This window comes from Esox lucius, chromosome 11, assembly GCF_011004845.1.
Source record: "Esox lucius isolate fEsoLuc1 chromosome 11, fEsoLuc1.pri, whole genome shotgun sequence".
In the NCBI taxonomy this organism is placed as follows: Eukaryota; Metazoa; Chordata; class Actinopteri; order Esociformes; family Esocidae; genus Esox; species Esox lucius.
The window spans coordinates 37,694,062-37,719,135 of NC_047579.1; the positions used below are offsets into that span (position 1 = coordinate 37,694,062).

General features: G+C 41.2%; 1 protein-coding gene across 6 annotated transcripts in view; it reads left to right on the forward strand.

The window, feature by feature from the left end:
- The window catches only part of crhr1 (corticotropin releasing hormone receptor 1), a 175,832-nt gene that overhangs the window by 83,394 nt on the left and 67,364 nt on the right, over nucleotides 1–25,074 (forward strand). For 4 of the 6 annotated variants that reach the window (XM_020051070.2, XM_034295105.1, XM_034295106.1 and 1 more), the window contains exons 5-6: nucleotides 17,440–17,522; nucleotides 23,180–23,275. In XM_020051070.2, the coding sequence (XP_019906629.1) occupies nucleotides 17,440–17,522; nucleotides 23,180–23,275 (179 nt within the window). The remainder of the gene's footprint in view (nucleotides 1–17,439; nucleotides 17,523–23,179; nucleotides 23,276–25,074) is intronic. The other 2 variants (XM_034295108.1, XM_034295109.1) reach the window with 1 other exon arrangement.

Genomic DNA, 25,074 nt, shown 5'->3' on the forward strand with positions numbered 1-25,074 from the left:
GTGACTCGAGTCCCCCACCTCTGGAAATCCCCCTAGTGAATCAAAGTCAGCCTGAAGCCTGTGAGACAGATCATTCAGAGATATACAAACCCGATTCCAAAAAAGTTGGGTTGCTTTACTATTTTTCGCCGCAGCATTGGGGGAATTGGTGATCCTCTGCCCATCTTGACTTCTGAGAGACACTGCCACTCTGAGAGGCTCTTTTTATACCCAATCATGTTGCCAATTGACATAATAAGTAGAAAATTGGACCTCCATCTGTTCCTTATCTGTACATTTAACTTTTCCGGCCTCTTATTGCTATACCTGTCCCAATTTGTAGCTCTCATGAAATCCAAAATGAGCCAATATTTGGCATGACATTACAAAATGTCTCACTTTCAACATTTGATATGTTATCTATATTCTATTTTGAATCAAATATATGTTTATGAGATTTGTAAATTATTCCATTAATTTTTTACTCACAATTTGTACAGTGTCCCAACTCTTTTGGAATCGGGTTTGTAGTTAGACAATCAAAGCAGATTTGATTACAATTGATTTGAAGCAAATTACTTTAAAAAAGGAGCAATTATTCCAGACGGTTTCTCAGCCTGTGAGAAAATGGCTTACCCTTCACACAGATTTAAATTAGTCTTTATGGAATATGCTGACCATAATATAACAGTCACCACAGCTGGAAGCTGTTTTCAGCTTTTTAACATTTTCCCAAATCACAATAAAGCTGAGGTAGGTGGATTTTTAGAAGCACGTTTTGGTCTCATGCCCTGAGTAGTTGATCTAGGTTGGCAACTGTCACGTTTATGACCTCGGACTCATGACCTCGGAGTACATGTGCAGTAATGACTTATGATTTATGACAGATGGTGGAACCTATGGAACGAATTGACAGGGGCGGGACCTCCGGCATTAGAAGGTGGTACTTACGAAGTATAGGGGGTTGGACTTCCGTTCTGAGTGGAACATCTCCATTGAATGAATTATGATGGCAGAGGGTTTGACTACATAACACAGGGTGCATTCCAAGCATATGAACGAGTATGATTTTTTTAAAGTTGTGGTTGTTGTTTCGTTTCCTGAGGTGATGCATTGCAGTGTTGCATATTTTATAATGTGTGTTTGATCCAATAAGTTCTGTTCCCACAATTGATATATGTTAGCTTGTACATATTTCTCTGTAATATAAAGATTGAAGGCCGAAACGGCTAGAACTGATACAAAGGAACAAGCGTACTAGGTGAGAAAAGCAAACGCACATGGACAACTAGCAGAAAATACTCCACAAAGACAGACAAACACAAGGGCAGTTCTAGGCTGTAGTAGTGAGTATCCCACAGGGAGGGGTGATCACGGCAGGCACCATGACAGTGTAGGCTACTGGAAATCATCTTTTGATCATTGGTTTACTCTGCTAATCAAATTTACAAATACAAACCCGATTCCAAAAAAGTTGGGACACTGTACAATTGTGAATAAAAACAGAATGCAATGATGTGGAAGTTTCAAACTTCAATATTTTATTCAGAATACAACAAAGATAACATCAAATATTTAAACCGAGAAAATGTATCACTTTAAGGGAAAAATAAGTTGATTTGAAATGTCATGGCATCAACACATCTCAAAAAAGTTGGGACAAGGCCATGTTGACCACTGTGTGGCATCCCCTCTTCTTTTTATAACTGACTGCAAACGTCTGGGGACTGAGGAGACAAGTTGCTCAAGTTTATGAATAGGAATGTTGTCCCATTCTTGTCCAATACAGGCTTCTAGTAGCTCGACTGTTAGGTCTTCTTTGTCGCACCATCCTCTTTATGATGCGCCAAATGTTTTCTATGGTTGAAAGATCTGGACTGCAGGCTGGCCATTTCAGTACCCGGATCCTTCTTCTATGCAGCCATGACATTGTAATTGATGCAGTATGTGGTCTGGCATTGTCATGTTGGAAAATGCAAGGTCTTCCCTGAAAGAGACGACGTCTGGATGGGAGTATATGTTGTTCTAGAACTTGGATAGAACTGTCAGCATTGATGGTGCCTTTCCAGATGTGTAGGCTGCCCATGCCACACACACTCATGCAACCCCATACCATCAGAGATGCAGGCTTCTGAACTAAGCGCTGATAACAACTTGGGTTGTCCTTGTCCTCTTTAGTCCGGATGACATGGCGTCCCAGTTTTCCAAAATGAACTTCAAATTTTTATTTGTCTGACCACAGAACACTTTTCCACTTTGCCACAGTCAATTTTAAATGATCCTTGGCCCAGAGAAATCACCTGCGCTTCTGGATCCTGTTTAGATATGGCTTCTTTTTTGACCTATAGAGTTTTAGCCGGCAACGGCGAATGGCACGGTGGATTGTGTTCACCTGAGCCCATGTTGTGATTTCCATTACAGCATCATTCCTGTATGTGATGCAGTGCCGTCTGAGGGCCCGAAGATCACGGGCACCTCACACACAGAGATTGTTCCAGATTCTCTGAATCTTTGGATGATATTATGTACTGTAGATGATGGTAACTTTAAACTCTGCAATTTTTCTCTGAGAAACTCCTTTCTGATATTGCTGCACTTTTTTTCGCCACAGCATTGGGGGAATTGGTGATCCTCTGCCCATCTTGACTTCTGAGAGACACTGCCACTCTGAGAGGCTCTTTTTATACCCAATCATGTTGCCAATTGACATAATAAGTTGCAAATTGGTCCTCCAGCTGTTTCTTAGCTGTACATTTAACTTTTCCGGCCTCTTATTGCTACCTGTCCCAACTTTTTTGGAATGTGTAGCTCTCATGAAATCCAAAATGAGCCAATATTTGGCATGACATTACAAAATGTCTCACTTTCAACATTCGATATGTTATCTATACTATATTGTGAATTAAATATAAGTTTATGAGATTTGTAAATTATTAAATTCCTTTTTTACTCACAATATGTACAGTGTCCCAACAATTAATTGCATAATACACTTTAAAATGTTTACTTGAAGAGGCTACATATCCTTGGATCTATCAGTGTGTTGTTCATTTTTCTTTTAAAATGTTCATATTTATCAAGCAACCGTGCTTTAGGCCTATGTACGACTAATCATGCAGATATCCTCTGATCGTCTCAAACTGGTCGATAATGTCTCTTATTTTACCTTGTACCTCATCAAAATGAGATTAAAATAAAAACTACACTCTACTGGATTCCTATTTAATCCTATAATAATTTAAGTGTTGTGCAATTTTTTTTGTTTTTTACATTGGTAGTACCTAATAAACAAATGAATAGTATAGCCTGTGTTCTTCGAAATAATCATTCTTCATATTATTTTCATAATCGTTTTTGACCTTTTAAAACCAATTCTGAAATGCATTCTTTTTTAGACTATTCTTAGTTTGATGACGACCAAGTAGATGAACCGATGCTCTGGCTGGATGGTGATGCTGCGGAGGAGAATGTTTGCTAATAGGGCCGATTCGTATGCTAATGGTGTGAAGCGGCATGAGGCTCTGGCAGAGAGTGGGGGTATGAATGGCCTGGCGGTTCTAGTGTTAGACTTTGCTGTGTGAAGTTGTGTACACATTACTATGAAAGCTTTGGCCACCAAAAGCTTTGAACAAGGCAACATTCCTTATTTGTATTTATTATATTAGGGAGATAGTTAAACTACAAATATATTCCTTTAGTTGAGACAAGGCAGAATGCTATTAAACAGTGATGTAAAACATCCTCACTTCAAAGACCCAATCCAGCCAGTGATTTGTTAGAAATCACCAAGATGTGGAGGGGGGGGGGGTTCTGGTTGAGATGGATTACATGGCCAAAGGTGCCTCGACAAGCTTTGGTCATACTGCACTGTAACAGAGGTGCACAGCTATCAGTATCCTCATGTGACATGGCGTGGGTAAGGAAGGAGCCAGGTACAGGATAATGACAGTTTGGTCATTTTAATGTAGGCACCAAACAATCAGTAAACACGACTTAGATATACAACTTAGATATACAAAAATAAACATAGCTATAGTCCTGGAACTGCTGAAAAGCTTGCAAATGGTACAAAACACATAACACAGGTAACATTCAACAATAACGCACAATGACTAGGAGAGCAGAGGGAACAGATTTACGCTTAGTAATGATGAAATGAGGATCAGGTGTGTGTCGTTGGTGACAGCACTGTCCATGTTGCATTCAAGACAAAACAGTGTTTTGAATCTGGTGGTGAAACAAGGGGAACAGTGGCAGCTAGAAAACCGATGACGTCGAGTGCCGGAACCGCCCCAGACCAGGGGAGGAGGCAGCCTTGGAGGGAGACGTGACACCTCAGCCATGTCAACATTTGTGTCGGAAATATTAGATCAACCACCTTTCCACAAGGTTTTATTTCACACCCAGGATCTACTGATTCTCAAAATGTGAATACATTTGCAACATTGAACACATTATTGCACAAAAATCAGTCCCTCGATTATCCAAACCAGTCATGGTAGGGGAGATTGTGTTCGGTAAATGATGATGTTATCCTGAGCTGCCAGTTTCCAGCATCCTTTTATATTCAGCTGTTGATCCATGTTCTGTCTTCCACCCGTCCGGGGATTGAGTGTGTGTTTACCGAAGCCACACTCCTCAAGTAGGCTTTTAGAGGGTTTCCAAAGAACCTAAATGAGCACTTTATCATATTTGCATTACAATTGTTTGGTAGTTTTTGCTTGTTTTCCCCCCCTAAATAAGATAGTAGATTTTTTGCAAATGCAAATAATAAATACAGTAAATGAGCTAAAATAATAAATACAGTAAATGAGCTTCCTCCACCTGTCAATTTTGTTTACCTCAACATTTTGAATAGAGAAGATAAAGTTGAGAGACTTTAACAATTGGACTTGAAAACATTCTACAATTGGAATGCATGTAATCTCCCATAGCATTTTTTTCCTCTGAAAGGAGAGAGTGAGTTCTTCAAAACTTCAGGAAGTCTTATTTAAACAGCTACACTTTATTGCTGGATTAATGGGGACAATGTACTTCGCTGTTTGACCAAGTCATATTTCAAGACTCTAGTTTTGTGGAAGCCATATAGCACGTGCAGCTCGCACCTTAATTAAAATGTTTACATGCACAATTAATGGTAGCCCAGGTTTGTGCATGTATGTGTGTGTGTGTTTGGGGGGGGGGGGGGTACGTGACAACAGCTTTGACATAGGGACTAATAAATGCCACCCTTTATTTTCAGTGTCTATTGATCAACGAGGGTTAAGGAACTGTAACAAAAGCTCTGGAGCTGTGTGTATTTAATCAATATGAATTCAACTTGTATGCTAGGGGAGAAAAATGGTTAGGTGGAAAGGACAGAAATGGTCAAGGGTGTTCAAAGAGAGAGACAGTCCAGGATATGAAACTCTTTTTTAGTGTGACTGAAATATTGGAAAGAAAAAGTAGAAAGTATGCAATAATGGACTGTCTCTCTCTACCACCCTGTCTGTCTCTCTACCTCACTATCTGTCTCTCTACCTCCTTGTCTCTCTCTCTACCTCCCTGTCTGTCTCTCTACCTCCCAACTTGTTTCTCTACTTCATTGTCTCTCTCTACCTCCCTGTCTGTCTCTATCTCCTTGTCTCTCTCACTCTACCTCCCTGTCTCATAGGTCCGTTTTGTAACACGTACATCTCTCTGAGTCACCCTCTTGCTTTCTCTCCTGATCTATCCATCTCTTCCCCCTGTCTTTTCACCTCCTCCTCTCTCGTTCTCCTTCCCTATCCCTGCGTACTTCCACCTTGTTACATCTACACGCTGCTGCTCAATAGCGGAGGCCTCCACTCCAGTTGCAAGCTCTGCTGTATTGATTTCTACATCCTGCCCAGAAACACAGCCGGCGTCCTCAAACCTCTTTAGTTTGGCGGAAGCTGCCCTTTTAGGTTCTTCCTAGTCTCTCAGGTCCAAGGTAGACGGATGGACGTGACTGCAGAGAACCCTTCGGTGAGGCCACACGATGCACCTGTCATTGTGGACTGCTGAGGCGTGGAATACATGGAAGGAAAGACAATCTCTCAGTCTGAAGTTAAAAAACTTCTGACAGTTTGACTGACGGAAAGGTTTCCCCTGTAGGTGCATCGGTATTGTCATTATACAGTCAGAGCTGCCTTTTCATTTGCTCATATTGTTTAGTTTCACGCAGCTTTAGTTTGTTTTCCAGACGGCAAACAGGATCCTCTGCCCTCACATCCCTTCGGTTCAGATAACTTTCCCGACTGGTCCCGGAGATTTAGACAGTTCTTTAGAAGGTTGAGATTAAACCTCATTCATATTCACATGACAACTTCTCTCCGGAATGAATATTGTCACTGAAAGAATAGTAAACAGCTCAAGCTCTCTCTGGTTAGGGAACAGATCACTTCTTAACTGTGCCTCCTGGCTTCTCCCAGAGGTCTCAGGCTTCATCCAAAGGTGGAGACCGAACTTCATTGGTATTCGCCGCGTGTTGTCTCCCGTGAACTGAGATTGCCACTGAAAGGATGGTGAACAAAATCGTCTCTCCCCAGGTTACCAGGAGCCTGGCAGCTTGTCGATTAAAGCCCACTTAAGACCGGCTGTAGTGACATCTTCCAACGGCCGGGCAATGGGCATCAGAGCAGATCCAGTGTAAGGGGGAGAGTGAGAGCAAAGCTTCTGGCGGTGACTTCCATGGGATTTGGCTAGATTTTGATTAATTATAGTTTAGCAGGCCTTCTGCGTTAGTATAGTGAGTCATCGATTACCCATGAGGGTCCTTCTGACTTTTGAAGAGAGGCATGGAGAGAGAGGGACAGAGACCGGGCTGAATGAGGCCGACCTGCAAATCACAGGCTCTCTGAAGTCAATAAATGGCAGTGTCAAGTGTAGTGGTTGATAATTGGAGTTAAAGCATGATGGGTCTTCAGAATCACTTTCATATTGGAAATTAGTGTTGGACTGTTTAAATTGTGTTTTTCAATGGTAAATTATCAAGTCGGGTTTTTGTGTTTTTATTTTTTATTGAATTAGATTAATTAGGTTCATTCATTTCGAGGTATTAGGTATGTGGGTCTATTGGAGATATTAGCATTTATGTATTTGGGTCTATTCAAGGTTTTTATTAGCCTTTAGGTGAATAAATACATATTTTTCAAAGAATGTAAATTGGGACATTTATTTTATTATTTTTTGTACATTCCTTCATGAGTTAATTTCCAATATATTGAAGATATGTAAATGCTTATGTTTAAGTAGGATTCTTGTCCACACATCTATATTTTATTTTTGGATATTCCGTCAGAGATTTGGATGCTAATGTGGCAATATAAAACTTTGGAATGCGGATCTAACTGACACTAGAACAACTGTTCTGGAATTGGCAGTGTTGTCATTCCACCAAGGAGGCTGCCTATTGGAGGTTTTGTGTATGATATTAGCGGGTTATGATCAATATCTGGATTAAGGGATGATCCTTATTTAGATATCATCCCCACAGGGACGATGCTGTAAGTTTCCCTGAGTTCAAGGTCAGGTACGCTGGATGCTTGACATCGTAGCTTGATGGGGGATGACAGGGGCCACACTTCCCATGGTGCATTGAGATTTTCCCAGTAACCTTATGTTCAGACAAAGCTATCTTTTGAAGGGCGGCATGGAAAATGTCACAAGTGATTCATTTTCAAAGGCAAAAAGATGAGTGTGATTTTGTGGATGTGATCTTCTATGAGAAAGAATGTCCTTTGAGTCTCAGTTCCAATGTTCATGTCTGAGTATTTACCGAGGGATATTCTATAGCACGAAATGATTACACCTTTAGAGAAAGTGTGCTGCGTGCTTAAAACTCAGTGCAGCGTGTAACATGAGGCTATTGCTTGGTATGTGTCAGCCACTCTCAAGCTGCATTGGCAACAATTGATTCACACTGATAGTAGCTACTCTGCTTTTAGCTATTGATTTTAAGACGTGGCCCAGTTTTCCCCGGAGATCATCACAGCAGATTGCAACTCAGATGTGATAGTGATATGATTCACATAGAGGGTTAGGGCGGGGCAGAGCGCATCAATATCTTCTTTGTGTGTATGCGTGTGTGTGTGCATGGGTGTGTGTGTGTGTGGGTGGGTTGGGCGTAGGGGTTAGGTAGTTTTCATTCTAGGGGATTTGAGCAAGTCGAGAGGAAGTGATTTCCAATTTGCAGACTACCTAAAACCATGTTGTGAGAGGAATATCAATGAACGACCAGTAATGTTTTAAACACAGATAATAAACAGCAGATGTGAACCTGTACACATTACCAAACAAGTCTGTAGCCTTTGCAGTGCACAGCCTTGTACACAAAGAGTTATATATGTGAATAAAAATACCACATCATTAGTTTGATTTATGAAAGGCTATCACACTTCTCAAGTTTACAATAATAAAAAAAAAGTCTACTTATAATAAGTATTGCAAAAATAATAAAGAAACACAAGATCTGTGTTTGTATGATTCCTAATAATTCCTAATAATGCAACATGGTGTACTGACTGAAGAAAACGAAATCATGAGTTAACATGAATTACACAGATCTTGTTTTGATGAATCTTGCTTAGTTTTGATGAATTACACAGTTTTTTTCTCATGTCTCTAATGCACTGTCCCTTTGCAAACAGCCTTGCTGGTAGCACAGTGAGGAGTCTTTTGGAAGAATGTTGCACTGTGGCCTCGCTTTGCTTCTCGATTCATACCTCATTCACCTCTACTGTGTTACACAATGAAGTCAAACGAAGAGAGCTCTCAGCCGCCTTGTGGAGTTTCTACTCAGCAAGGATTTGTCGCATCGGAATGGACAATGCTTTTTTTGACGTGCCAATGACATAGATTATACTTTTTTTTTTTAAGTCATTTTCTTTTATAACCTTGGGGTCACTTAGAAATGTCCTTGTTTTTGAAAGAAAAGTTAAAATAACATCAAATTGATAATGTTGTAAGTGACTATTGTAGCTAGTTATCCAGGATGCTGGCCTTTTTTCCCAATCTTCTTCTGTCCAGTGTGTTTTCTGTTTTGAAATATTGAAGGCAAAAAAAACACTTAAAACATTACTACTCTAGAATCAAAATACCTAAAGGTATAGAAAACATGATATGGAAAATCTATAAAGATTGCTCAGCGCAATATTTAAAAATTAGTACCAAAAGAAATTGCCACTATTGAAAAATAAGCAATTTATGTTCCTGTGGTCATTCACTACTGCTTAAATCAGTAAATAACATTTGCATATATCATCTAAACAAGAAACCAGGTAAGCCTAGTTCAGCCAGCCCACAATAAAAAGCATTGATCATTATTGCCCTCCCCAGATTGCCCAGGTGAAAGGCTGTGTCTTTAACCACTATGCCAGAAAGCTATAGATCTGCCAAGTGTCAGTATACATTTTTGACATTATAAAATTCTGTCACGCATTAACATCACGTCAAGTTTGAATATTTCTTTAGACACCATTAACCATTATGTTAAATTGAGTAACATTTCTTATTAGGTTTTCCTCCACCAGAAATAGCATCTATGAACTGTATGGCTTTTGCCACTGGCCGTTGTAACAGCTTATTAGCCATTCGTAAATTACATTGAAAATTCACCAGAAATAGTCGCAATATAACGGTAAACAGTTTAATTTTAGGCATATTATGTAGCTACTGAAGGTTTTAGCCAGCAAAGTTTTTGTCTATCCTGAACAAGTCCTCTTTTGCCACTGGCCAGCTAATTAGCCATTTGAGAATGACATTGATACCGTATCTATCAATATACAGGTGCTGGTCATAAAATGACTAATGAAAAACCCAAATTCAGTATCTCAGAAAATTAGAATATTTGTGAAAAGGTTCAATATTGAATTAGAATTAGAATATTAGAGTGTGACACCTGGTGCCACACTCTAATCAGCTATTTAACCCAATACACCTGCAAAGGCCTTTAAAGGGTCTCTCAGTCTAGTTCTGTAGGCAACACAATCATGGGGAAGACTGCTGACTTGACAGCTGTCCAAAAGACGACCACTGACACCTTGCACAAGGAGGGCAAGACACAAAAGGTCATTGCTAAAGAGGCTGGCTGTTCACAGAGCTCTGTGTCCAAGCACATTAATAGAAAGGCGAAGGGAAGGAAAAGATGTGGTAGAAAAAAGTGTACAAGCAATAGGGATAACCGCACTCTGGAGAGGATTGTGAAACAAAACCCATTCAAAAATGTGGGGGAGATTCACAAAGAGTGGAATGCAGCTGGAGTCAGTGCTTCAAGAACCACCACGCACAGAAGTAGGCAAGACATGGGTTTCAGCTGTCGAATTCCTTGTGTAATGCCACTCTTGAACAAGACACAGAGTCAGAAGCATCTCGCCTGGGCTAAAAACAAAAAGGACTGGACTGCTGCTGAGTTATGTTCTCTGATTAAAGTACATTTTGCATTTCCTTTGGAAATCAAGGTCCCAGAGTCTGGAAGAAGAGAGGAGAGGCACAGAATCCACGTTGCTTGAAGTCCAGTGTAAAGTTTCCACAGTCAGTGATGGTTTGGGGTGCCATGTCATCTGCTGGTGTTGGTCCACTGTGTTTTCTGAGGTCCAAGGTCAATGCAGCCGTCTACCAGGAAGTTTTATAGCACTTCATGCTTCCTGCTGCTGACCAACTTTATGGAGATGCAGATTTCATTTTGCAACAGGACTTGACACCTGCACACAGTGCCAAAGCTACCAGTACCTGGTTTAAGGACCATGGTATCCCTGTTCTTAATTGGCCAGCAAACTCACCTGACCTTAACCCTATAGAAAATCTATGGGGTATTGTGAAGAGGAAGATACGACACGCCAGACCCAACAATGCAGAAGAGCTGAAGGCCACTATCAGAGCAACCTGGGCTCCTATAACACCTGAGCAGTGCCACAGACTGATCGACTCCATGCCACGCCGCATTGCTGCAGTAATTCAGGCAAAAGGAGACCCAACTAAGTATTGAGTGCTGTACATGCTCATACTTTTCATGTTCATACTTTTCAGTTGGCCAACATTTCTAAAAATCATAATATCCTGCTGCTAAAATAATGCAAATGAAGTCTTGAATGTCCATCACTAGGTGACGATAACTGACTTTTTCTTCTTTGAGAATTGTGGAATCCACAAGAAATAATCGCAATACTGTATAGCTGTAAAAAGTTTTAGTTGAGGCTTACTATAACATAGCTACTGAATGTTGTAGCCAGCTAAGTTTCTGTCAATCTTGACCCAAAAAGCATGCCCGGAAAATCCACAAGAAATATTCGTACTATAATCGTACTATAACAGTTTTATTGTGGTCCACAGTTAAAATTATTAAATATTGGTATCCTCACTGGATTCAAACTCCGGTCTCAGTTTTATTTTAGGCTTACTATAATGTAGATGCTGAAGCTTATAGTCAGCAAAGGTTTTGTCTATACAGAACCAATCTAAATGCATACTTTGTTTTGACTGTGAGAAGATTTGATCGGGGAACTTGCAAGTCTGCTTTTCTAACCACTATGCTTTTTAACAAGGTCGGTCTGTGAGAGACATTCTCTTCTAGGTCGGCTCCACTTATGCGGTCTGGCAAAAAAGTTAACCCTGTTAGGACAATTCATGCAATCACATTCATATGATATGATAAAACATGGCATCCTTGGGGGGGGGGGGAAATTCCACTGGTCTATCCAATGGAAAAGGGGCAGCACTCTTTGCGGGCTGTACTTGTATCATTACCAAAGTAATTACAGATCTTAAGGGTGCTCTCGAACTGCATTGTGGGATTGTTTGAGTTTGCGGATTATTGATGTGCTGTACACTGCCTGCTGTTACCTACCTGGCTACCTGCCAAACTTTTTCGAATTTACTCTATATTAACTAATTGTTCTATTTTAAGACTTTTACCAACGCAATATTTTTTATCTGTTGACCTCTTACCCAACTTTACTACACAGGGACTCTTTTTGGACATAATTAATGTAACTAGTCACCCCTGAACACCCGAGGCTTAGTATCATTACAATGCCTTATCACTGTAATTGTTGTAGCAACAACACGGAGGAGAACTATCGTCTTCAGTTAAATATAGCAGAGTTAGAGGCTCGGCTTCTGACGCAAATGTCAGGCAAGGATTATGCTAGTGTAGAAATAGAAATAACTGCGTCAGTGCCACCAGGAAGAAACGATAGTTTTGTTAGCCCCCCGGCACAGCTCTTGCAGCCAGGCAATAACTTTCTCTTGGTCACTGGGAAGAAATGCTGTCGATCAGTTAAACCAGAATCGTTGCTAAAACCAATTGAGACTTTCAACAGGTTTTCCCCACTGGAGTCGGAGTCAAGGCCAGAGCTGTCTTCGGAGGGGAATGATCGGCAGGCATGTTCTACCGGTGGCCTTGAAAAACTAAAAACTTTAGTCATCGGCGATTCCATTACACGCAGTGTTAGACTAAAGAATCAGAATCGTACACTGTTTATCGGGGGGCAGAGCCACCGACGTAGCTGCAAATCTGGGGTTGGTGCTAGCGAAGTCTAAAACTGGCAAGAGAGTACAGAGATATTGTTATTCATGTTGGCACCAACGACGTTAGGATGAAACAGTCAGAGGTTACAAAGCAGAACATAGCATCAGCGTGTAAACTAGCTAGAAAGATGTGACGGCATCTAGTAATTGTCTCTGGCCTCCTCCCAGCTAGGGGTAGTGACGAGCTCTACAGCAGACTTGCGCAACTCAATCGCTGGCTGAAAACAGAGTTCTGCTTGTCGCAGGAGGTACAGTTTGAGATAACTGGCTTTCTTTTTGGGACTCTCCCAGAAATAGGGCCAGGCCTGATCTGCTGAGCAGCGACTGACTCCATCCTAGCTGGAGTGTTGCTCTTCTTTTATCTAGGAACATTGACAGGAGTCTCACTCCTATAGCCTTAACATGAGATAGGGTGCAGGTCAGGCTGCAGGCTGTTAGCCAGCCTACTAGCATAGTGGAGTCTGTCAATAGCATAGCCAGAGTAGTTAGTACAGCATTACCTATTGCCACTGTGACTCGTTCCAGGTTGAGAAAAGTTAAACAAGGTAGTGCAAACAAAAACAACCTTATTAAGATAAAGCCTTCCTCCACCTCGGTCAGAAATAAAAATATAAATGACTGTATCACTTCGCATCTCAAAATGGGACTCCTAAATGTTAGATCCCTTGCTCCAAAGGCAGTTGCAGTAAATTAATTAATCTCTGATCATAAACTAGATGTTATTGGTTTATGTGAAACGTGGCTAAAGCCTAATTAATTCACTGCCTTAAATGAGGCCTCTCTTCCTGGTTATACTAGTGATCATATCCCTCGTGCATCCCGAAAAGGAGGGTGTGTTGCTAATATTTATGACAGAAAATATAAATTTACTCTCAAACATATCACTGAGTTTCATTATTTTGAAGGTTTACTCATGAAAGGCCAATAAATCGTTTTACATAGCTACTATTTATAGGCCCCCCGGGCCATACACAATGTTCTTCAATGAGTTTCCAGAATTCTTGTCTAACCTTGTAGTCATGGCAGATAGTATTCAAATTTTGGGCAATTTCAATATTCATATGGAAAAGTCCAATCCTCTTCAAAAAGCCTTTGAAGCCATTATTGACTCAGTGGGTTTCATCCAACATGTCTCAGGTCCAACACATTGCCACAATCACACCTTAGATTTAGTCCTGTCACGAGAAATAGATATTGTAGATATAATAATTTCCCCCCAAAATCCTGGATTATCGGATCACTGTCTTATTACATTTACCGTTAAAACAAGAAATCCACTTGCTCCGCAAAAAATGAGTTTCAAAAGCCGTACTATAAATTCTCGAACTACAAATAAATTCGCTTATTAACGACAGAGTAAATAAATCTGTAAATGATGAAATCGAGGATCTACACTTAACCCTGCGAAATACATTAGATACAGTTGCACCACTAAAAACAAAAGAAATACGCAACAAGAAACTTGCTCCCTGGTACACAGACAATACTAGAGCAAATCTCCAGAAAATTGGAGCGAAAGTGGCGCTCCACCAAGTTGGAAGTATTTAGACTAGCCTGGATAGACAGTACACTACAATACCAAAAATCACTCTCGTCTGCTCGATCAGCTTATTTCTCCAACCTGATTGAGGTGAACAAAAACAATCAAAAATTTCTCTTTGATACAGTTGCAAAGTTAACAAAAAAGCAAAGCTTAGCAAGTGAAGTGGGTCTTCACTTTAGTTGTAATGAATACATTAATTACTTTGATGAAAAGATCATCACCATTAGAAAACAAATAACTGACTCCTCCTTAAATAGTTATGGTCCTCAAAATCTCAGTTGTCCTGAAACTCCCTGACCAGGTGTCAATGGGGACACTTGAATTTATCCGGTTTCAGATCCCATCATAGTACTGAGACTGCACTCGTGAAGGTAACAAATGCATTCTAATGGCCTCAGACAAAGGTTCCGCATCCGTCCTGTTGCTTCTTGACCGTAGTCAAAGGTATGCTTTGGTGTTCCTCAAGGCTCGGTTCTGGGCCCATTATTGTTCTCACTATATATGCTCCCTCTGGGCGATATAATCCGAAATCACAACGTAAACTTTCATCGTTATGCTGATGACACACAGTTAAATATTTCAATGAAACATGGAGAAGCCCCTAAATTAGCTACTTTGGAAGCATGTGTTTCAGATATTAGGAAGTGGATGACTGAGAATTTCTTGCTCTTAAACTCAAGGAAAACAGAAATGCTCATTTTAGGACCCAAAAAACAAAGAGCATTGTTAGCAGATCTCACTGTGAACCTCGACGGCTGCATGGTCGTATCCCAAAAAACTAAAAAACCTTGGCGTTACCCTTGACCCTGACCTCTCCTTTGAAGAACATATAAAATATGTCTCAAGAGTTGCTTATTTTCATCTTCGAAACATTGCAAAAATTAGAAACTTTCTATCAAAAACTGATGCAGAAAAATTAATCCATGCTTTCGTTACTTCTAGACTAGATTACTGCAATGCTCTCTCTGGTTATCCAGACAAATTAATAAATAAACTTCAATTAGTGCTGCAAACTAGAACAATTTTTTTTTAACATATTACTCCTGTCCTAGCGTCCTTACACTGGCTGCCTGTTAGGGTTAGAGCTGATTTTAAGGTTTTACTCTTAACCTAGAAATCAATACATGGACTTGCTCCTACTTACCTTGCTGAAATGATCCAGCCATACATACCTACATGTAACCTACGATCGCAAGATGCAGGCCTTTTAAATGTACCTAGAATTTCTAAACAAACAGTTGGCGGCAGGGCCTTTTCTCATAGAGCTCCACCACTGTGGAATGATCTGCCAATTAAGGTTAGAAATGCAAACTCAGTGCAAACTTTCAAGTGTCTACTAAAAACTCATCTCTACAGCACGGTTTATAATTAGGTGTAGCCTGGCCCGGGTGGGGGGGGAGGGGGGGTAACCAGTAGGCTTGATACTGTCCACCCTTGCTGTCTTGCCAGGTGGGCTCTCGTCGCCACTGGGATGCCCTCCCTCCAATGCTTTTCGGGGGAAGAGTCACTGGCTTGTTGTTGACTCTCTGTTGCGCACTTGTGCAATTGGGCTGTACGCTGCTGGCAATACTCAGCCCTCATTCAGGGGGGTTGCGGTTGGTGGGTGTCCCTTTGGTTGATGCCTGTAAATGTGGGTGGATTGATTTCCTGCCTGTTGGGCCCTGTCCGGGGCCTTCCCCGGGTAGGGCCACAGTGTCGCCGGACCCCCCCCCCTCAGTTCCAAGGTGTTACGCTGCTATATTATTGTGCTGGGGGATATGAGGAATGCACTTCTAACTTTTCTCAGTTTCCTCCAGTTTTAGATTTTAGGAGGAGATGAGGTCCTGGTCCACACCTGCGGATTACCTGGTTTGGGGGGCCCGTTTCTGTCCCTGTCCTTGTCCACCTGGTCATACTTCTGACCTAGTCTAAAATAAAATAGCCTCTGGATTTAGCCCAGAGAAATGTATTTATTATTATCTTAATATCTCACCCAGCACAGCCAGAAGAGGACTGGTCACCCCTCTGAGCCTGGGTCCTCTTTAGGTTTCTTCCTAAAATTCAGCCTTCTTAGGGAGTTTTTCCTAGCCACTGAAATTCAACACTACTGTTGTTTGCTCCTTGGGGTTTAAGGCCGGGTGTCTCTGTAAAGCACTTTGTGACAACTGCTGTTGTAAAAAGGGCTTTATAAATACATTTGATTGATTGATTGATATTCTATCAGAAAGTATTGACTTAGACTCTCAATATAAAACTTCTTGTCTCATTCCTTCCAAAAAGAAATACTCACTGGGGGACGTTCTGCAGTACAGCTTTTTTACACCTTTGGAGAAAGTGTGCTGCGTGCTTAAAGCTCAGTGCAGCGTGTAACATGAGGCTTCTGCTTGGTAAGTGGAGGCCAGTTGCGGTGGCAACATTGATTCACACTGACAGAAGCTGGTAGAACCACACAGGCACCAAACTCCCTGTCGGCATGAACAATGAAATGACACATTGTTTGATATTAGTTTTTTAGCTATTGACCAACAAGCATTTCTATTGGAAAAGGGCCATTTGGTTTTGGTGGGCTGTACTTGTAGTACGGCAGAACAGCTTCGGTGGGCCTTGACATAGATTCGATGAGTCTCTGGAACACTGCTGGAAGGATGGAATACAATTCTTCCAAAAGATATTCCCTAATTTGGAGTTTTGATGATGGTGATGGATAGTGCTGTCTAACACATCAGTCCAAAATCTCCCACAGGTTTCCAACTGGGTTGAGATCTGGTGACTGTGAAGGCTGTAACATATGATTCACATAGTTTTTATACACATTAAACCATTCAGTGAGCCCTGTGGATGATATTGTCATCCTGGAACAGATCCAATTATGAACACTCTTTTAGAGTCACTTAAAACCTTTCTCTCACCATCCTGGTCCAAAATCGAAGTCTACTGGGCCTGTTCAACATTTGTATTCCTGCCACAGGAGCATGATAGGACATTAAGTGTTTAATTGCATAATGCAGTACACCTTTATGGAAGCCTCAGCATTTTTCCTACAGATGTTAGGTTTTTCCTATAATTTCTCACACCTCTGTATATTTATACATGACAGCTGATTCCAACACTGAAAGTTCAGCCGTTGGCAAAGCTGCCATCACACACCTGCCACAGCGCTGTGAAACACGACACATTGAAGCATATGATTGTCCTACTTCTGTTAGGTTCATGGGGATTTGGTATCCCTGTAGTGAAGTTTGAGTGAAGCAAATGCAGCTGAGTGGAGGAGAACAATGCATTATTTTCACTCCCAAGATTAAATGTTTAAACGGCTGCTAGCTATCACTTCTTTGAATTTTGCAAAATGCTGCTAGCAGGCTTTTAATGAAATTCCTTTTTTAACTAGTGTTTTCAACCCTTTATTTTCACAGACAACGTGTACAGGGAATGCCTGTCCAACGGGTCTTGGGCCATGAAAGGCAACTACACACAGTGTCAAGAGATTCTCAACGAGGTATGTATGTAGCATTGCTATTGTTAGTTTACTGTTAGAATCCTAAAACACTGACTGTGCATTCACAGGAAAACAAAGCGTTGTCCTGGTGGCGCCTCCGGGGACGTCCTGTTGACCAATAGTAACCAAAAGTTGTTTGACTGAGTGAGCCTGACTGTCACTCAATTGGTCCTAAACATTTTCCAATCACCATCCGGATTTGGGAAATGATGTATCGCACACTCTGACGGTTCCTTGTGGCAGGTTGGGCATCTGCAGGCTTAATCGTGAAGCATGTTGGTTCAGGTGTACTCCTTTACTGAGCAATCAATGTGTTTCAAAGCAGAATGGCTTGGTGGTATCATGTTGCTCCGTTCAATCCTATTCAGTGGAGCACAATAACGGGACAGAACACACTGTTGTCATGTTTTCCCCTCACCCTCCATCATACATGATCAGAGTCTCATTGATTTGGGTGTTGGGGGGTTCCCCACCGACTCCCACAAATAAACCGGCCTGTACGAGATCTTCAGTTTCTTGGTATTTTTTAAATCAATCAATCAACCAAATGTATTTATAAAGACCTTTTTACATCAGCAGTTGTCACAAAGTGCCTTTACAAAACACCCGGCCTTAAACGCCAAGGAGCAAATTACAGTAGTGTTGAATTTCAGTGGCTAGGAAAACTCCCTACGAAGGCCGAAATCTAGGAAGAAAATTAGAGAGGAACCAGGCTCAGAGGTGTGACCAGTCCTCTTCTTGCTGTGCCGGGTGAACATATAAAGAGTACAAATTGTAATAATTAGTACATGCATGTGGGATGACTCCAGAGTCTATTTAAACCTAGTCCAGGTTGGAAGCATGACCAGATGGAGGGGGGGGGGGGGGTTCAGCAGAGTGGCAGCTGATATCGTCAGGTATCGTCTTGACCTGCAACACAACCAGGAGGACTTTGGACAGGGACAGCAGCGAGTCTTTCAAGTCTGGTACTCCGGAGGTGTGGGCCAAGACCTCATGTCCTCCTAAGTTTACAACAGGGCAGGAAGCGGGAACATTTAGAAAATGTACTGCCCAGGAAAAAATGAAGATACCACTGCACCTTTTTCTTTCCTTTCCAATAAAGTTAGAAAAGAAGGTTTTGAGTGAGGAATAGAAGGGTTAAAATTAAGAGACCACAGCAAATTGAACGCTTCTGTTCCTCTCTCAAAACGTTTTTGGAAAGTGCAGTTGTCTCTTATTGTCATGGTTCTGGTATCCTTTCTCCCTCTTCTGGCCACACTCGCTCTTACACACGCACACACACGCACACTCCCCATTACGCACACTTATTTTTTTCCAGAGCTACAGTGGGGGAAAAATGTATTTAGTCAGCCACCAATTGTGCAAGTTCTCCCACTTAAAACGATTATGTAATTTTCATCATAGGTACACTTCAACTATGAGAGACATAATTAGAAGAAAACATCCAGAAAATCACATTGTAGGATTTTTTATGAATTTATTGGTAAATTCCTCGGTAAAATAAGTATCTGGTCACCTACAAACAAGCAAGATTTCTGGCTTTCACAGACCTGTAACTTCTTCTTTAAGAGGCTCCTCTGTCCTCCACTCGTTACCTGTATTCATGGCACCTGTATGAACTTGTTATCAGTATGAAAGACACCTGTCCACAACCTCAAACAGTCACACTCCAAACTCCACTATGGCCAAAACCAAAGAACTGTCAAAGGACATCAGAAACAAAATTCTAGACCTGCACTAGGCTGGGAAGACTGAATCTGCAATAGGTAAGCAGCTTGGTGTGAAGAAATCAGCAATTATAAGAAAATGGAAGACCACTTAAGACCAACTGGAAGACCACTAATAATCTCCCTCAATCCGGGGCTCCACGCAAGATCTCACACCGTGGGGTCAAAATGATCACAAGAATGGTGAGCAAAAAGAACCACACGGGGGGACCTAGTGAATGATCTGCAGAGAGCTGGGACCAAAGTAACAAATCAATCAATCAATCAATCAATCAATCAAATTTTATTTGTAAAGCGCCTTACAGCAGCCAAAAGGTGCACAAAGCGCTTTCCATTAAAAGCTTCAGTAGACAACAGAATATAAAAAAAATATTAAAACATATAAAAATATAAGATAAATAAAGAAAAATGTATATGTACATATATATACACATACACCCGCATACGCATATACACACACATACACACACATACACACACATACACATAAAATATATAAAATGAGCAGTCGAGTCAGAGATTACGTGTTAAAAGCCTGTCTGAACAGATGTGTTTTCAACTGCGCTTTAAAAACACTGAACACGGTAATGTTACGCAGGGATGGTGGTAAAGCGTTCCACAGAGTTGGGCCCTGAACTGCAAATGATCGGCCTCCAAACTTTTTGTATTTGAATTTGGGAACGACCAGAGAGGTGTGTTCAGAGGAGCGGAGAGCTCTAGCAGGTTGGTAGACCGTTACTAATTCGGCGAGGTAGGCCGGGGCCAGACCATTGATGGCCTTGAATGCAAACAGCAGGACCTTGTACTCCACCCTAAACCGCACCGGAAGCCAATGGAGCGAGCAGAAAAACTACCATCAGTAACACACAACGCCGCCAGGGACTCAAATCCTGCAGTGTCAGACGTGTCCCCCTGCTTAAGCCAGTACATGTCCAGGACCATCTGAGGTTTGCTAGAGAGCATTTGGATGGTCCAGAAGAGGATTGGGAGAATGTCATATGGTCAGATGAAACCAAAATATAACCTTTTGGTAAAAACTCAACTCGTCGTGTTTGGAGGAGAAAGAATGCTGAGTTGCATCCAAAGAACACCATACCTACTGTGAAGCATGGGGGTGGAAACATCATGCTTTGGGGCTGTTTTTCTGCAAAGGGACCAGGACGAGTGATCCGTGTAAAGGAAATAATTAATGGGGCCATGTATTGTGAGATTTTGAGTGAAAACCTCCTTCCATCAGCAAGGGCATTGAAGATGAAACGTGGCTGGGTCTTTTAGCATGACAATGATCCCAAACACACCGCCCGGGCAACGAATGAGTGGCTTCGTAAGAAGCATTTCAAGGTCCTAGAGTAGCCTAGCCAGTCACCAGATCTCAACCCCATAGAAAATCTTTGGAGGGAGTTGAAAGTCTGTGTTGCCCAGCGACAGCCCCAAAACATCATTGCTCTAGAGGAGATCTGCATGGAGGAATGGGCCAAAATACCAGCAACAGTGTGTGAAAACCTTGTGAAGACTTACAGAAAACGTTTGACCTCTGTCATTGCCAACAAAGGGTATATAACAAAGTATTGAGACCAAATACTTATTTTCCACCATAATTTACCAATAAATTCATTAGAAATCCTACAATGTGATTTTCTGATTATTCTTTTCTCATTTTGTCTCTCATAGTTGAAGTGTACCTATGATGAAAATTACAGGCCTCTCTCATCTTTTTAAGTGGGAGAACTTGCACAATTGGTGGCTGACTAAATACTTTTTTGCCCCACTGTTTGCATACACCTCTTTCCCACTCATGACCTGTGACCTTTGTGTCCTCTTTTCTGTCCCCTGTAAACACACCTGTCATTTCAATGATTCCGACAGCCACAGTAGATGAATCCCTTTGTTGCAGGCACAGATCTAGTAAAAGTAATTAGCTCCTTTCTTAAAAACAAATTACGCAATTTAAGTGTGATGGTCGTTGGCTAGCAGCGTTGTGAATGGGTCACCTGGAGTTGCTGTGGGACCCCAGTGCAGCCTGGGAAGACGACTGCACTGCTGTTCCTTCCTCTCCCCACCATCTGCTACGTGAGGGAGTCATGCAAATTAATGTGTCTGCTTACACAAGGGAGCCGGCTGTTGCCAAGGCCACGCCCACGCCTCTGGTGTTTTGTTCATATACTGTAGACCCAGGCGTCAGGAAGGTGGGAGCTTCAAAATCAAACCATGTAGAATAAGTAAAGAGGACAACCGTGTGGGACTCAACGAGATGATTAATCAAAGACCACCGATGCTGACAAAGCTTAGCAATTAGAGCAGTGTCAGTTGGCAAACGTAAAGGCCCTGTTTTCTTAAAAGCACTGTAGTTGCGGTCACTTCTAATGTCAAATGAGGCTGCAGCTTTTTCTTACAAATCCTTTACTAGCAGGGATTTAAGTTTTTCCTGCCGTTGACCATGCTACAGTGGGTCTGTTTATTAAACTGCCTGTGCTAGCTAATAGTTTTTTTTTGCAGAGCGTTGGTTGTTTGTATCATAACCAAATGTGTATTTGGAAATGTTAGTTGGAAGAAACACCAAAACACAAAATTGCAGTATAACTGCATCAAAAATAATAAATTTTTCAGTGCAGTCATTTTACACAAAATAACATTGATTACAGATCAGTGTAACTGCAACTCAAATGCAGACGACTGCAGCTCAAATACATACAGCTCTGGGAAAAATTAAGAGACCACTGCACAGAAGCGTTCAATTTGCAATGGTCTCTTAATTTCAATCCTTCTGTTCCTCACTCAAAACCTTCCTTTTGAACTTTTTTGCAGTGGTCTCTTAATTTTTTCCAGGGCTTTATACACAGTATCCAGTAGAAGCATTAATGAGATCCAGTAGCAGTAGCAATGAGATCCAGTAGCAGTAGCAATGCAAACCAGTAACAGTAATAATGAGATCCAGTAGCAGTAGTAATGAGATCCAGTACCAATAGCAATGAGATCCAGTACAGTAGTATAGAGATCCAATACAGTAGTAATGAGATCCAGTAGCAGTATCAATGCGATCCAGTAGCAGTAGTTATGAGATCCAGTACAGTAGTAATGAGATCCAGTAGCACTATTAATGAGATTCAGTAGCAGTAGTAATGAGATCCAGTAGCAGTAGTAATGAGATCCAGTACAGTAGTATAGAGATTCAGTAGCAGTAGTAATGAGATCCAGTAGCAGTAGTAATGAGATCCAGTTCAGTAGTAATGTGTTTGTCCATCCTAAAAGACAATAAGGTATTACTTTGTGCTCCTGGGTATTATCAATACGGTTCTGATAGACCAAAGACAACGCTGGCTGGGACACTAGCTTAAGTAATATTTCATTATTGATGAAGGCGGGTCAGGCACAGAGATGGAACTCATTCCGAAAATAATTTGCAGCCAATATAAAAGTGAACCTTCACTGTGATCACTCTCTAGAACCGGTTTTCTGTTGGCTCCACAATCCCTGTCCTCCACTTTGGCTTTGATTGTTGTCAGTGGATGTGAGATTAAGGATGGCATGCATGCCCAATGCGTACATGTGGGATTAGTGTTAGTTTTGTGGACATGTGCAATTAGCTTGTAGAGACAGCTTGTCATTTCAATACTAAAAGGGGATTAGTAACTAAATATGATGTTCATATTTGTTAGATGTGTTATATTATTTGAAAGGTTTTTTTAATTTGGAAAATATACTACCAGACAGGAGGAGCTCTCGCATTGCGGTTTTCTGGAGGTGTGTGGGAATTGTGTGGTAACAGTTTCAATGTAAATAAAAGGCTCAGACTGGCGTGTTTTTTTATTAATTTTTTGCCTTCATGAAATGGATGAGTGCAAATTCTACCAGGATGCATAGACACAGGCTGCACACTAAGAATACAATCTGAATTGATCTGAATTTCTGTGGCCCTGCTGGCTGCATCAGCATTCCTCCAGAGCACCCAAGGGAGAAGACTGGCAGGTTCCAGAAGAATCTGGAGGCAGTCAGCTGGGCCTGCCAGTAAGGACCTCATCAGGAGAGGTATGTGAAAGCCCCTACACAGGCAGCTGGGTGTAAAAGACAAAAATTGTGAAGATGCGTCTTGACATGCTGCCCTCAACACTGCTCTGCCCCAATGATGTGGAAGACAGGAAGAGAGGAGTAAGACAGCCAAGAGAAGTAGGGTGGAGAGGCCTCTGACGCTACAACCACCTTCAACCAATCCTCCCTAAATGCCACCAGGAGGCCTTCTGAGAGACAACACAGCTGCCCCTGAAGACCAGATTCTATCCTTGTTTTTGCATTGCCATATGTGTCAATAAAATTGCACTGATTAAGTATCACCACAGAATGACACAGAGCCAAATAGGCCACCAGATGATTAAGTCTGAAGCATCAGGTCAATATTTTTCAGAGTGGAAGCCAGTGAATGGAGACAGAACTGGGCCAACATTCTGCAGATTTTCTCATAGAATGAAATATCTGATATCAATATGGATCAGATATCAATATGTTTTCTCGGAGTGGTTCAAATTTTACACAGGTTTCAAAATCTCACTTTGGAATAATGTTAGTAAATTTTCTCAACATCAAAAATCATAAAGTTGGTCCTATATTTATGTTTGTGATAGGTATATACAGTAGTCATAGCATCCTGTTTTGGGGGTATGTACCCTCACTAGTTCAACACAGAACGTCTGATTTGAAACCTATTTAAACTGCTTTGAAAGGAAAATTTGCCATCTAATTTTTATTTTATTTTTTACGTCTGAATTCATTCATTTGGGGTGGCAGGGTAATCTAGAGGTCAAAAACATTGGGCTAAGAATCATAACGCAGGTGGTTTATATCCCTGAGCCGATAATGTGAAAAATCCTGCTGTTTTGTCCCCTTAGCAAGACAGTGGACCCTAATTGCTCCTAAGTTGCTATAAATAAGATTTTTTTAATGGAAACGTACTTGGTAAAAAAAAAATATATATCTGAATACAGTGCTACAGCACAGATACTTTGACACTGAGACAGTTAATTCAACCACTAAAGTTCGGTTAGAAAATATTCAATTTGTCCACACAATTCTACCCATGTACCAGCATGAGAGGGGCTCAGTAACTGCCTTCTGGCTGGTTTTCTGTTTGCTTAGCTCATTGCCAACAATAGGCTACTGTTCTTTGTCCCAAAGTTGAATCCCCTGAAATCCCAGCAACCCTCAGAAAGCATGTGGCTTAGGGTTCAAGTTTATTTTGGGTATGCTCAGATGGTTGTATGAGGAGTTATGTTGCTTGAGTGCTTATTTTGTTAAAATCATATGAAGCTATTGGGTTAAGTTCTCATTTTCCCAGCGGAAAGTATTCTCCTCCCCTGGCAAAATGTTTTTGGATTATTTCCTTGTTAGTAGGCAGAAGAAATTGTTTGTCACAGAGTATAGCGTATAGTTGCATGTAGGAACAGTCACTGGATAAGCCTTGACCCTGAAATATGTGATGTAGCAAGTTCGGCCCAAATGTAATACTTTTAACAGTCAGAGGAGAAGGTTAATCAGTTCAAAGTCATGTCAGGATTTCTTCTGTTTCAACTTCACTTGGCATGAGCACAGAATGTAGTCATTGCTTTTCATAAGCTCCCTATAATCCTGAATTGGATTTAATCAATTATATTCATTCAGAGTACGTATCTTGAACAGGGATGGGAAACTGAGAGCCTGCTCCCCATTTTCTGCCCACAAAAGAGTGTACAATAACTACAGACAGTAGACAAATTGAAGAGAAGCACAACATCAAATGTCTTAGGTGAACAGCTTTAATGCACATTGGCATAGATCCTGTGAGTCTTTCCAAAAGG